General features: G+C 40.4%; 1 protein-coding gene across 1 annotated transcript in view; it reads left to right on the top strand.

Moving 5' to 3' along the window:
* The window catches only part of adarb2 (adenosine deaminase RNA specific B2 (inactive)), a 150,143-nt gene that overhangs the window by 70,580 nt on the left and 63,647 nt on the right, over positions 1 to 15,916 (top strand). The window contains 1 exon segment of the mRNA XM_037694423.1: positions 2,000 to 2,104. Within this exon segment, the coding sequence (XP_037550351.1) occupies positions 2,000 to 2,104 (105 nt within the window).

The raw sequence follows: 15,916 nt of genomic DNA, 5'->3' as shown, positions 1-15,916 counted from the left end.
TATATATATATTTATATATATATATATATCTTGCTAATGAACTTTTAATGAACTTTAGTTCAACGTTAAATCTCTGATGAACCAGATTCTACAAAACCATCTATATTTAAAATTTTATAGTTTTTGTTCATCATTTGATGTATTTGCACTCATTGTGTCTACTTTTATTATTCAATTTAGATGTGTGGTTTTGTTTCTGGTATACAAATTATTATTTTTTATTTTAACTTTGCTTTCAAGTTGTATTCTTGTTTTGTGATCTGTACATCTGTGGGTTAGAATAAAGTTGAACTAAAGGTCGTATCTCTTCTTTAAACATATTTGAGGGAAATATTCCTGAGAGATCCAATAATTTTGTGTCTTTTTATGATTTTTCAGATGAGGTAAATTTAATTAACAATTTTTTTAATAAAGTCGTTAAAGTGAAAACAGGATTTCATGATAAAGCCAGCACTGTTTATTTATTTTTAATCTTCACTGATAAAAAAACAACAACTTTTTTTAATACATAAAATATTTTTAAAAATCGTTTCCACCCTCAATCCCAGACCCATCCCGGTCCGCCCGTCTGCCAAGGCTTGGAGTTCGGCCTTTGTGAGTACGCAAAGCCAGACCCCAGTGTCGGCAGCTCGTATGATCCTCAATGACTAGCTCGCTCTGAATTTTGTCGTCGGTCACCAAGCACAAAAAAAAAACGCCTGGACTTCAGCTTAGACCACGGTCTTGTCATTATTGTTTTTAAAATCTTAAAAATAGGTCCAATTGCTGCTCCGAGTTCTGAGTAATTGCAAATGGTAGATCGAGATGCTTTGAAAAGTTTCTGAAAGATCCAGTGACTCCGCCCCCTGACCAATCAGTGACCGACAGTGTTCTGATGTCACGTTTTGGTGCCAGCTTGGCTCGCTTGGTACCCCAGAGAAGAAGAGACTATAAAGAGGTCAGTTCCACGAAAAATTGCTAGTGGAAAAATGCTCCGAACCGTACTGAACCAAGTCGTGCTGAAGAGCAGCTGTGGAAAAGGCCTATAAGTTATAACGGCACATGCTGAAAGAAAACAAACCGTATCTTAAAGATGCATCAAGATGAAAACACTAAAGCACATGTTTGTCTTACCAATTATAAATTAATTCAATTAAATTCTGGTTATTTATATAGCTCCAAGTCCCAACAGATGTCAACTCAGGGCACTGAACAAAAATGTTCACATACATTATAAAAGCCAATTAGTAAATTAAATAATATTAGTAATAGTGCATTAAAGAATACAACTTTAGAACAGTTAAAAGACTGACGTTAATCTAAAATACACGGAGAGGAGAGACCTGAGGAAAGGAGGTGTGGCATTAGAAAATCTGCTCTGTCTTCAAGCAAAATACCTGCAACATTCAGCCATAACATTATGACCAGTTATATGGTACTGGTTATAATGTTTTGGCTGATCAGTTTAGTATTCCGAGTCACAGAGCAGAAGTGAGAGTTCACACATTTTATGGGATTTAATATAAAAAAGGCCAAACACATAAAAGCACACACACACACACACACAGAGGGGTGTTATCTCTTTGTGAGCTGCAGGCTATTGGGGGTGGGGGTGTTGATAGGGGGGTTTATGGGGGTCAGTGAAAAGGGATCAGTATCTCTGCTGCCTTTGGAGCACTGCAGCTCATCAATTTGGACTTCAGTGAGATCGGCGCTCATCCCAGCCTAATCCAATCCCTCTCCTCTCCCCTCCTCTGCCTCCCAGTAATTGCTTCTGTTTGTTTATTAATAGCCAATGTTATCTTCAAAAATCCAGAGCGCTGGCTGCCAAGTATTCGCAGCGAGGAGGCGGCAGCAGTGGTGGCGGTGTGGTGGACGCGTCAGACACCCAAAACTTGACAGGAACTCTGAGGAGTCCAGTCCAGCAACATCCCCTCCTCTCTCTCTCACTCAGTCTCTGTAGGTCTCACGCCCCTGGATTTACCTCGAGAATATTAATCAGGATCTGTTTTTCCGCTAGAGTCCCCCCTCCCCATCCTCCACACTACCCACCTCTCTCACCACGGTCTCCATGAGGCAGCTGAGCCCCAACCTGAGCGAGATTAGTTGCAAGAGGATCGTCAGAGTAAACTGAAAGCTCGTGGAGTCAAACGGCGTGGAAAATCTCATTTGAATTGATCGGAGATAGCGCCGGGTTTCTGGAGACGGTAAACAGTGTTCAGATGTGTTCAGAGAGCTGAAACATCAGGATCATCCACGTGGAAGACTGCTAAAAGACACACAACCCCCAACCCCCTCTCTACCCTTTTATCCTGATTTCCTTTCCTCTTTAAATTTGTTTTGTCGAGACGAGAGGAACGTCCTCATTTTGAGCGAGCGTTGAGCGAGAGGCGGAATGCCACAGAGACGTAAAGAGACGAGAGTAAAGGCGTTCAAACACTTTGATTACAAATGACAGTTTTAGCTGGGCTTCTTACTTTGCATATCTGTTTTCAAATAGGATTTTTTTCCACCCTTTATCTAGTTTCCCAGCCGTTGCAAACTGTTCAGTTTAAATAATCTCATCCAGCAACAAAACAGCTTGTAAGGAAGTTAGAAATTAGCAGAGATTTGCAGGGAGTTTTCACAAAGCCTCCTTTATGTGTCTGTTAAAGCTAATACAGATTCAACAGGGTGCCTTCTCCACTCGTGCCAAGTTGTGTTTTTTTAACACCTCCCCCACGTGTTGAGCATTTTCAGAGATCTCTATGATTCAAGCAACGGGGTTTGGATGACATTCAGTGTAATCGTCCAATATCTCAAGATAAGAGAACATGTGAAAGATTAGACGTATGGAGCTCAACCTAAATGGCATTTAAATGAGTTGGCATATAAATGGCATATAAAAGTTGACCTTGAGAGGTTGTTCTGCCTGAGAAAAAAAGTTTTAATGTCTGCTTTATGCTTGTCAGAGATAATGGTTGTCTTATTAGGAAACATTTTGCCTGTTTTAGAGTCAATGGGAATAAAAGGACTCGAGTAATAGCTTCCTGTTACTTCTACTGGTTTCTGTATTAAAGTTCATAGTCATGTCATTTACCGTATATACTGGGAGCAACTGTGCCTGAGTGGTTAGAGTGGTTGTCCTCCAATGGGAGAATTGGGGGTTCGATTCCACCTGTAGTCACATGTTGAAATGTCCTTGGGCAAGACACTGAACCCCTCATTGCTTCTGATATGTGTCCCATCAGTGAATGAATGTGATCTAAAGCACTAATTATTATTTGTAGAGACAGAGTACTGTATGAATGTGTGTGTAGTAGAGTGTTGTATGAATTTGTGTGTAGTAGAGTGCTGTATTTTTTTTTTTTTCATTCATTCAACCTTTATTTAAACAGATAAATCACATTGAGCCTCCAAAACTCATTTACAAATGAGACCTGTTTGGACAGACAATAAAAAGTAGTGAAAATGACAACATAGGGTTTGGAGACAAAAATATTCCTAACATGCTCTTAATCTTTGGCTGAAGGTTAACAGCATGACAATGAAAAAAAATTGCACATAAGCACATAATGACGCCGCCATTCCGCAGGTGAAGGGACGCAAGAGCGGTGAGCATGTCCAGAGACAACACACAAAGGCTCTGCAGAGTTCAGATAAAATCGCTCAGTTCACAAAGTTCCCTCTGGAGAGATCCGTAAACTCTCCAGGTGTGCTGAGGATGGCCAAGGACGTCAGATAGAATCCAGAGTCCTAAAATGATGACAGATTCAGCTGGGCCCCTCTGATTGGATAGTAGACTTCCTCAGTGGGAGAGAAGGGAGGGGCAGAGCATCAAAGGTTTCCAAAGCTTCCAGGTGAATTAAGATAAGGTGGCCTGACAAAGCCAGTCAGGGAGCTGAATTCAGATAAGCACGATTGTTTTGGGGACAGGCAGAACTTTACTGACATCTACTTTGAGTCTGTGTCGGTCCATTCAGTTCTGAAACATCCAAATTACATGGCCACACCCCTGGACCATGCCTGAGCGTAATCTCCAAGACCTGATTCATCCTGCCAAAAGCATTTGAATTTGGGTGCTCGAGGTATGAACCAAGCCATCATATAAGGCAGGCAGCCTGACCAGGTCCAAATTTGTTGCAGACAACTTCCTTGTTTGTTGATTACCCCCTCACTGAAAGGTGCTATATTTATGTACTTTCTATGCTCTAAATGAATTTAATTAATAAATGTCCTGAAGCATGCTCAATAATCCACATAGATAAATCTAAAAAAGTTAAGTCATGTCCTCTTGACGGGTTCAGTAAAACAAAAAAATTGTAGAAATGTTTCGGCTTTCATCCAAAAGACTTCTTCAGTTCTTCAGATTGAAAATATCTGGACATACAACACACAGTACACCCAAGTACTTATAGTTGGAGACCATTTCCACTGTGGATCCTCCTATGTTCAGGGTGGATAGGTGTGTTTGTTCCGCCTGAAGTCCACAAACATATCCTTCATCTTCTTCACATTGATGTGAAGGTTGTTCTTCCTGCACCAGCTCTCCAGGTTTTCCACCTCCTGCCTGTTGCTCAACTCATTGTTGTTTGTGATGCATCCTACCACCACTGTATCGTCTGCAAACTTTACAGTATGGCAGCCTGGATGGAAAGGTTCACAGTCATACGTGAGCAGAGTGAACAGGAGAGGGCTCAACACACAGCCCTGAGGGGAGCCAGTGCTGAGGGTTATGGTGGAGGAGGAGAAGTTGTGGATCCTCACATACTGTGGTCTATTTGTTAGGAAGTCTATGATCCAGTTGCAAATGGAGGGGCTTAGTCCTAGTGTTAGTACTTTGTCCATCAGAGTTTGGGGGATCATGATATTGAAGGCAGACGTGAAGTCCACAAAGCGCATACGGACATAGGAGTCCTTCTGCTCCAGATGGGTGAGAGTAGTGTGAATCACAGAGGAGATGGCATCTTGTTGATCAATTCTCACAGTATATGTACTGGTGAGGGTCTTCATTGATGTTGATGGTTGTTTTGATGTGGGTCATGACCAGTTTTTCGAAGCATTTAATGACTATCAGGGTGAGGGCTACTGGCTGATAGTCATTCAGACCAGTCACTGTGGAGCTCTTTGGGACTGGGATGATGGTGGCAGTCTTCAGGCAGGTGGGAACTGTCGCCAGGGTGAGTGAGGTGTTAAAGATGTTGGCCAGTGCCTCATAGAGTTGATCGGCACAGTCTTTCAACACCTTCCTGGGGATGTTGTCTGGGTCAGCTGCTTTGTGAGGATTAATCCGCTTGAAAGTATTCCTCACTTTGGCTGAGGTCACGCTGAGAAACTCTTATTCCGATGGTGAGGTGAGTCTGATGCTGGGTGGTCTGTTCGGGTCTTCGAGGCGTGAGTAGAACCTGTTGAGGGCATCAGGCAGTAATGAGTCTCTAGGGCATTGTTCACTTCTGCCTTTATAATCTGTTATACACTTAATGCCCCTTCACATGCTCTGTGGGTCTTGTGACGTGAGTTGATCCTGGATCCTCTGCGCATATTTAGCCTTGGCCCTCTTAATACCAGCAACCAGCTCTTTCCTTGTCTTTCTCAGCTCCTGTGAGTGTCCAGACCTGAAGGCAGTATTCCTGGCTTCCAGTAGGGTGCAAACCTCTGCATTTAGCCAAGGCTTCCTGTTTGGGTAACTCAACATATCTGATGGGGGTGACGTCATCAGCACATTTGCTAATGTACCCCAGGACTGAGGATATGTATTCCTCCAGGTCTAGTGCCCCCTCATTTTCAGCAGCTTCTCTGAAGACCTGTCAGTTTGTTTGTGCACAACAGTCTTTCAGTATGGCGTCAATATTCTGCATCCAAGATTTAACTTTCTTTTGTATCAATCTGGAACATCTCAGTGGGGGGAGGTAAGCAGGAGCCAGGAAAATGGAGATATGATCAGAGAGTCCTAGGTGGGGTGGGGTGTGGCTTTATATGCATTTCGTACGTTTGTGTACACACGGTCCAGCGTGTTGTTTCCACATGTTGGTATGGCTTCATGCTGATAAAATATTGGTAGGCAGTCCTTTAGATTTACATGATTAAAGTCATCAGCCACCACATAAAGAGCCTCAGGGTGTTTGCTCTGCAGCGAGTTAAAATTATAATGAAACTCCTGCAGATCGGCGGTAGCATTAACATCTGGGGCTATGTAAACAGCTGTTATGAACATCTCCCCACAATTTTCCCATTAGCTTGCTGCAGAGGTGCACTCAGGAAAAAAGTCTGTCATCCAAATGGAACACTGAGTATGGCATGTCACTGTTAAGCCATGATTCCATGAGACAAAGCACTGCACACTTCCTCATCTCCTCTGAAGCACCCAATCTTAGACGAAGCAAATCCATCTTGTTGTCCAAAGAGCGGACTTTCGACAGAAAGATAGAGGGTATCAGGAGTTTGCCAGCCTTAGCATTAGCTTTTAGCCTTACTTGCACCTCCGCCTGGCAACCTTGCTTCTTAAGCCAGGAGCAACGTGTCCTCCTCTTCCCATTAGACCACCCCTGCCAGGTAGATGACTTTAGGATCTGCATTCTGTCGAGCATAGATTTGAAATTGTTGCTGATCGCTGCTGTATTCCGTCGTAAATCCGCCCCTATTTTCATCAATTTGGTTCAGTTGTAATTCACACGCATAAAGCTTCCAGAGTCAGGCTCAGAGTCAATTTCAAAACTCTTAAAAACTGGGATTGCACCAAGAGCCTGTGAAGCTACAGCTCCTAAGAGCGCGGCCATCTTGGCCAGGATGCACCTGTGCACCTGAATGATGATCTCAGCTGGGGTAACAACACTACCAGCCTGATCAAGAAAGCACATCAGAGACTCTACTTCCTCAGTCAACTGAGACGAGCTGGTCTGGGAAGCTCAGTGCTCACCTCCTTCTACAGAAGTGCAGTGGAGAGCATCCTGTGCTCCAGCATCAACGTGTGGCATGGAGGTTGCACAGCTGCAGAACAAAAAGCTTTGCAGAGAGTGGTGGAGGTTGCACAGAAGTCTGTTGGAGTCAGCCTCCCCACCATCACAGACGTCTGCACCTCCAGATGCAGGAAGAAAGCCACCTGCATCTTGAAGGACCCCACTCACCCAGCACACACACACTTTTTGCCCCGCTCCCCTCAGGCAGGAGGTTGAGGAGCATTAAGTGTAGAACTACTAGACTGAGGAACACCTTCTACCCCAAGGTTGTTAAACTCATGAATCTCTAACCAGGATAATCACTGTGAAAAATCACATCATGATGCTGATTAGTTTTTTGCTGCTGTGTTCATTCATACTCATCTGCTCCAACAGACTCATGTTCGTGCTGCTGTTCGGCATAATGTTTTTATTAGGGATGGGGCCGATCTGATCCAGTATCGGTATCGGCCTCCGATACCAGCATAATTTACGTATCGGATTTTCCGATCCACCTGCCGATATTTCCGATCCATGATGCATGTTGGCTTCAAACTATGGAATGGATTTCCTGAACGGTGGTGTGTCTCATGAGCCCAGAGAAATAAGACCCGCCTCACATTCAGGAAATCCAGTTCATAGTTTGCAGCCAGCTACAGCGTGACGACTGAGTTAGCAGCACTGTGGCTAACTGCTAACCAACTTTTCATCTAAACATGTCCCCTGTGTGGAAGTATTTTACACTAAAAACACCACAAAAACAACAAGACAGCAACGTGCAATGTCTGCAGAGCCATAGCGCCACATTAAACCACGTTAAAGTTAGTTTTACAATGGACATTCGAGCTCTGTGGCTTCAGTGGGGCACTGCCCTTTGGTCAAACCGAAAGAGGCGACTCGACACCGGCCAGCCGCGTCCAATCTGCCCCGCTCAGTCTGCCCGTCTCTGAGGAGGGACAGACTGAGTGCGGCTGCCCCAAATCAGGTTGCCTGCTTCGGATTGAACAAGAAGTAGACATCGCTGAAACCACGGAGCTCAAATGTTTACAGAAAAGTTGCTAAACTTCATCATAATTAATGACCAACCACTATCAGTTGTAGAAAACGAAGGATTTCACAGCTTGATACTTGCCGCCAATATATAGTTTACCCTCCAGGAGATATTTATCAGTACGGATTAGACAATCATAAAAAACATGATTTGAAAATTATATATATTAAAAACATAAACAGCTACATTATAAAGTGATGTAAAACACGAAAAACAGGAACATGTCTGTTGGTTTATGCCATGAACTTAGCAGATGTTTGAAGCCATTTAACATTTAATTTAATTTAATTCATTTATTCATTCATTTAAATTAAACAAAATTTAAAAAAAAAATCATCAAAAAGAAAACATTGAATGAAAAGAGTGCAGAAAGAAGAAAAAAATTCTTATATCTGCCCCTTATAAAATATAAAACAACTTTAAACAATCACTTAAATTAATCACTTTAATATCCACTTTAAAGCCAGGAATAAAAAGAAACATGTTTTGTGTTAACATAATTTAATTCTAACTTTAAAACATCCAACATTAAGAAAACTTACCTCAAGTTGCCTTTTTGGACATGCATGCATATATTTGTACAAATTGTACTTGAGAGGAGATTATTACAGCCTCATATAAAATCAATGATGATCATGATATCGGAACTGGATCGGTATCGGCCGATACTCAGATATAGGTATCGGGATCGGATCGGAAGTAAAAAAAAAGTGGATCGGTGCATCCCTAGTTTTTATACTACTAGTGCTTAGTGTATTTTTAGTTTAACATTTGTCCTAGTTCATATCTTAGATCTTACTACTGTTTTTCTTTTCATTTTATACTTTTGTTGGATGTAACTGGGACCCTGTGTATATACATGTGCATATGCATATGTATATACATGTATATGTATATATATGTAAAAGTCAGGGCAGCTGTGGCTGAGTGGGTAGAGCAGTCGTCCTCCAATGAAAGAGTTGGGGGTTCACATCCACCAGCAGTCACATGCCGAAGTGTCCATTGGCAAGTCACTGAACCTCTCATTGCCTCTGATGTGTGTCCCATCAGTGCATGAATGTGATCTAAAGCACTGATTAGTCTCTTTAGAATGATTTGTTCAATTATCTTTGTAGAGATCTAGTAGAGTGCTGTATGAATGGGTAAATGAGGCACAGATTGTAGTGTAAAGCGCTTTGAGTATCTTGAAATAAGATAGAAAGGCGCTATATAAGTACAGTCCATTTACCATGTACCATGTACCATATATGTATATGTATGCTAAGGTGTATATGTATGCATGTACAAATATATATGTTAATCATGAATGCAGTACTTCCTACCACCTTGTGCATGTGCATATTGTCCTTTTTCTAAATTTGTGCATTCTGCTTCTTTTTTTTATTATTTCATATACATATATTCAGTAGCATGTTCAAACTACACAGAAAAAAGATGCATGCGTCTTTTTTTCTGTGTAATTTGAACATGCTAATGGATGCCTCAAATTTCCTCTCAGGGATTATTGATCAAACTATCTGTCCGTCCATTAGTGAAAAGGCCAGACTTCAGGGGTATCTGAGGCAGGCTTGAAACACAAGAGTCAGGGTGGCTTCTGGGTAATACCAGATGGCTAGGCCTCAGACTGACGAAGCCTCTTGGACGAGGGGCGAAACGTTTCTTTTTTAATAAAAAAACGAAGTCCAGATGACATGATTCAACCTTTTTTGTTGTTATCTGTCCGTCCGTCTTTCTGTCCGTCTGTCCGTCCGTCCAACCGTCCGTCCAACCGTTCGTCCAACCGTCCGTTTGTTCAAAAACGCTCTCTTCTCTGGTCTGTAACTTCAGATCTCCTCAGTATAATTGAACAAAACTTCATACAGATATAATTTACCCTATATAATTTCACATTATTTACAATAGGGATTTTTGTTATGCCGACAAACAGTCACAGATCAAAATAAAAGTCAGTATGTCACTTGTTTTTCAAGTTATCATGCAAGTCAACCTGTCGGATGGCGGGTATCTCCAAGTCCCCTCTTCATTCCATGACAGGGGATAACAAATGGCTAACGTGGTAGCAAAAGCTAACATAAACCATAAATAAAACAGAAGAACATTACATAAATCGCAACAACACCAGACTGAAACACTAAAACACAGAGATCCTGACACCTGTCTGTCACCCTTCACATTTGTTTGTAGTTTATTGGGTGGCTAATCAATAAAAAGTGTCTCCGAAGTTGTGAACTTGTGACCACACAGTTTATTTAATTGAAAGAAAATAAAAACACTTCATAGTTTCCTGCATAGTTCAGCTTTTGTATGATGTCCTTCATTCCATAAACATGGAAGAGGAAAAAGTTGAGATGCAAATTGGTGCTCCAAGCTTGGTTTGGGTTTTACTTTAAGACAGAGAGAACAGGGTTCAAACTACCAGAAGACCACCTGCCACACAAAAAGCACTAGCTAGAAACAAAAGTCACTGTGGATGTTGGTGAGACCCTGTCTAGATGCTGACACAAGACTGTATTTTGGACATGTCACAGGTTTATGGTGAACACAGATATGATGGAATAATGTCATACATAAAGTAAACCATGTAAAACTAACAAAAACCAGATAGTTGCACCATGACAGTGTGGCATATGCCATGCTTACACCGCACCTGTATGTTGTAACCTCCCAACTTTTCTTTTTTATGTATGCAGTACATTTTAAACTGCATCCCATCAGAAAATGACTTTTTACAAAAAAATGCTTTATTTCTGCACATTTCGAGCTGTATCATTAGATTTTCAAAATACCCCAACATGTGTGGAAAAATTCAATTTCAATTCAGTTTATATATATACCGCCATATCACGACAAAGTTGTCTCAGGGCACTTTACAGGAACATTCAAATACATAGAAAAGCCAATTAGTAAAGTTCTCTATCTAAGGAGGCCAGCAGACACGTTGAATCTTCACTTCATCACAGTCTCCCATCCTGAGCAAGCACAATGACAACAGTGGAAAGGAAAAACTCCCTTTTAAAATGAAGAAACCTCCAGCAGAACCAGGCTAAGGATCTGCTTTGACCAGCTGGGTTTGAGAGGACAGGAAGGAAATAGTGTGACCATACCTTTAGATCTGCAAGATCCTTTTGAGGTGGCTAATAATAGGTGGCTGCCTTACAAGGCAGTCCCCAATTAATAAACACAGCAAAAACAGGAGTGTTAATTCAACTCACAGAGTGTTAAATTTGACACTTTTTCTGAATTTTGTATATAATTCTCACAGATCCTGAGTTAAAAGTACACTTTGAAAAGTGTTAATATTTTAACTCTTTAATAGTGTTAAATATTTGACACCCTTGGTGTTGTTTTATGACACCACTAAAGTGCACTTTTAACTCAAAATAGTGTTATTCCCTTTCACTGTACGTGTTATTTTTTTTAATATACATTGTTATTTTCTGATGCAATTAAGTGCTTTTAAAACTAAAATTGTGTTATTTATTTTTTATTGTACTCTATCAATCCCCAATTGGGAAATTAATTATCTGCATTTTTCCCATTGTGTGTATGGGTTCATGCGTGTGGGGTGGGGGACTGCCGCGTGGGGTACCCTGGGGTTGATGGGGGGCCTTGCTCATGTGCCCAGGGTGGGTGTTGCAACTTTCCCACCCACAGTTTGATGTTGCTGGTCTGGGAGTTGAACCTGGTTTGGCTGGAGACTCTCTGATCACAGGCTCACCCTCTCTAGCTGCTGCGCCACCACTCCCCCTTTTGTATGTGTTTATTTTTTAACATACATTGTGTTATTTTCCATCCATCCATTATCTTTACCCGCTTCTTTCATTTTGGGTCACGGGGGTCGCCGGTGCCCATGTCCAGCGATCACTGTGCGAGGGGCGGGGTACACCCTGGACAGGTCACAAGTCCATCACAGGGCCAAATCAACACCCATCAACTCAAAATTATTAACACTGAAAAAACAACACTACAGATTTTGCTGTGAAGATTTTGTTTGTATGAGATACAAATGAGATTTTAACATTGACTTGATAAATACCAACAATCACAATGATTTTAACACAATCCACAGTTGTCTTTTTCCAAAAATTATCAGACTTAGTAGAATCATCTCGTACAGCTACTTTAATAAATATTTAAAAAAATGATATTATTAGTAATTCATTTGGTGGATTATTAACCAACAACATCAGTGATCATCTACCAGTTTTTATAATATACAACAAGAATTGAAACAGGACGTTAAACTGGGTAATATGTGTTCATCTTATTACAAGCAGAACTGGTTTGTTCCACTTTGGAGTAAGCTGTTGGGGGAAGAATCAGTTTTGTTGTTTGTTTCCTGGACTGATGAAGCCTTCCGGACTGAAAGCGAAATGTTTCAGCACAAAAAAAAGAAACTGTCCAGATGACCTGACTGAAAAATGTTGGATGTGTTCAGTGTTTGGTCATTGCTTATGGGGTTCCACAGGGGTCAGTTTTGGGTACTAAATTCTTTATAATGTATTTAAATGAAAAATTCAAAATATCTGGAGTTGTGAAATTTGTATTATATGCTGATGATGTATGCATTGAAATGTATTCTTGGTTGAAGGTACTCTGGAACAATTGTTAAAAGATGTCACCAATGTCCGGACAGGACAAGGGGGGGGGGGGGATGTCACCGATGAGATGGAAAAGCTAAAAAAAATATGGTTTGATTGTACCAGATCATCTTTAAATGTGAGCAAAACCAAAATAATGCTGTTTGGGGTCTGTAGAACAAATAGAGAACTGAATATGCAGATGACTCAAGTAATTGTTGAAACAGTACATGAAGTTAATTTATTATTGATGATAAGATGAACTGGAAACATCGCATCAGACATGTTTAAAGTAAAATATCTAAAAGTAGTTCTATGTTGAATAAAACTAAACGTGTTGGATGAGAAAGCACTCTGCATTCTGTGTTGTTCCTTAGTTTGACCATAATTAGCTTACTGTGCAGAGGTTTGGGTTAATAACTACAAAGCAGTGCAGTCACTAATCATAATTATAAAAGAGCCTTAGGAGTAATTAACAAGTCCTGGATCACTAACCCACTATTTATACAATAAAAATTGCTCAAACTTACAATCATAGTTACATTTCAAACAGTTATAATAATGTATAAAGCTAAAAAAAAACAACAGCTACAAGAAAATATTCAAAACTATTTGAAAAGGGAAGAAGTTAATAAGTTTGGAGGTATACAGGTACAGTATGTCAATACTGTAGTGAACTAGGCTTCAATCAAAACCTGCCTCTGAAGACCTTCATGGGACAGGAACTGTTATTTCATTGATTTGAATCCAGAAATACAAATTAGCTCATCCAGAGACTTTCTAATTGTATCCTGAACTAAACAATTGAAAGAACACTCTCTTTTTTACATTATCATTACTATTTTACAATATCTTGTTAATCAAAAGTTTGTTTAGTTCATACAATTTCTAAATGTTGAATTGAACCACTCATTTTAAATCAACTGTGAAACAGTATTAATGATTTTTTAATCCTCATTTAAATTAGAAATCAAGTTAAATGTCTATTTTACAAAGTAATTATGCATTTTTGACCTTCTGTCTGAAATGAGAAGTAGTGATGTCGGTCAAAAGTCTGAGACAGTCAAGAAACAAGTTGTTGGAACAAGCTGTCATGTTTTTAAAGCTGTCAGACAGTAAACAAGAGAACTGGCACCTGTAGTGTTTCTCACTTCATCAAAACATTTCTCTGTCTGTTCCTAAACATTTCTGTTGTTTTCTCGACTTGTAAAAACCCTTTGACGTCACTAAAACCACACCCCTGTTGGTTCCTTCAACCAATCAGGACTTACTAAAAGTGACCGGAAGCAGAACTCTTTAAAAGTCGACACTTCCTGGAACTGTTGGTTCCGTTAGTTCTTCTGGAGTTCTTCTGAGTTCGGTGAGTTCCGTTAGTTCTTCTGGAGTTCCTCTGAGTCTTTTGAGTTCTTCTGAGTCTCTTCTGAGTTTTTCTCAGACTCAGTCTTCTGAGTCTCTTGGAGTACTGTGGAGTAGTTCTGGAGTTTTCCACTGCTGAGTGGAACTTCGGACTCAGTTTTCCAGTCTGATGGAGCCATCCATCTCTGCAGGAGTCGCGGCGCCTCGCTGTGGCTCCACCCGGTGAATGCCCTATAATGCTGAGGAAGTTTGTTCTGTGGAACGGAGTATCTCACGACTTCTGCCGAGTCGCAGCCGCCCTGAGGAGACGCTGAAAGGTAGCGTGGCAGGGACCTCTTGACCGCAGTGGACCCATCCTCTACCAAGGTAAAGAGTCGTCAAGAGCTTCACTACAAGTGTACCACGGCAAGCTGCGTTTGAAAGGAGCGTGTTGTTTTGGTCTACAGACATACATCTTCCTCCACATATTTCCTTTAAACTCCTCCATAATTTCCCATCTTTAAACTTCTATCTTGCCAGTAATTAATCCAGATGCCTTCAGAAATGTCTGTTGTTTTTATTAAGTAAAACGTGCCAAGTTTTATTAATCAGAAGCAGATCAGTCTAATCAAGTGTACAATGTTTTGATGTTAAATTTTGATTCTGTTAATAAATGACCACATTTATTTTGATGGGTCAAAGAAAATTAACGTCTCATGTCACTGATTAAACCATCTACGCACAGTACCTCTGTCACATATCTGTAAAGCTCGAAAAAGAGAGAACCCGTTATTTAAATAAAATTGTAGTGCAGCTGAAGCTAACTTGTAGCCGTTTTAGCACACTACAATACCAAACAAAGATGATTAGAACAAGACAAAGTTTCTGTTTCTGGCTTAATGTGGAGCTCAAGCAGTGTCCATGAAGCAGTTTAAAACACAGTATAAAACAATGATTATAGATGAATGTCAGAATTGAATAATCATTAGTATTGTTATTCTCACCTATTATTAATGTTTATGTGACGGATGTCAAACGATAAATGCAAAACATCTGGAGTGGTGGAATTTGTATTATATGCTGAGATACAAATGTATTCTTGGTTGAAGATACTCTGGAACAGTTATTCAAAAATGTCAATGATTAAATGAAAAAGCTAAAAATATCAATTAGTTGATAGTCACAGGCGTTCTGCTTTTTGGAATGCACTTTTATTCGAATTAGAATCAGAATAAGCTTTATTATCATTGCACCGAGATACAACGAGAACATGTACATGCATAATTCTTCCCACTCCTTTGAGCATAGGAATACAGTATATTAGTAAATATTTTTGATATCTGTTGTTACATTCAATAAATTTAAGGAAAATAAAAGAAAAAAATGAAGTTGGCAGGAAGTGTCTGAAGGAGTTGGCTGAACAAATGGCTCACAGTCTGCTGCAGCTGTGTAATGTGGTGTGATGCAGCCTGGCCGTGAGGTCATTTTGCAAACATGCAGACAGAAGAAGTTAAGTGGACCAGCATGGAGGTAACGTAACATTAAGCAGAAACACAAAGGGAAATGTATGGGCTGGAGCTGTTTGAAAAATGAGTTGACTTAAAGAAACAAACACAAAACAAACAAACTACTGATTCAGCAAAAATCAAATCCAACTCGCAGCTGAAGACGAGTGTGGACTTCCAGTCCTACTGTGATTTTTTTCTCAGAATAGCTGCAGTGTAATTTAATATTGTTCCGATATTTTAACAGAGACTTTTATCCACCTTATTCCTATCCTCCATGCTGCCTTGCAGGAATTATGGGTGCAACTTCCAGCGAGAACCAGAACTGGCGTTTGTTTGTGTGTGAACAGTACGAGATAATGTAGTTTCTCCAAGCATCGTGGATTTAATTTAAACATGTAGGAACACCACCTGTCAGAGCTCAAACAGGACAATATAATTATACCGCTGCAGACAAGGGATGGAGGACGAGCTGAAGAAGTGACTGCAGATTACATCTACTAGCATATTTAGCTACATCTACTAGCATATTTAGCTACATCTACTAGCATA

This window comes from Nematolebias whitei, chromosome 20, assembly GCF_014905685.2.
Source record: "Nematolebias whitei isolate Nwh7 chromosome 20, NemWhi1, whole genome shotgun sequence".
Classification (NCBI taxonomy): Eukaryota; Metazoa; Chordata; class Actinopteri; order Cyprinodontiformes; family Rivulidae; genus Nematolebias; species Nematolebias whitei.
This window is presented reverse-complemented; position numbering and strand designations above follow the sequence as displayed.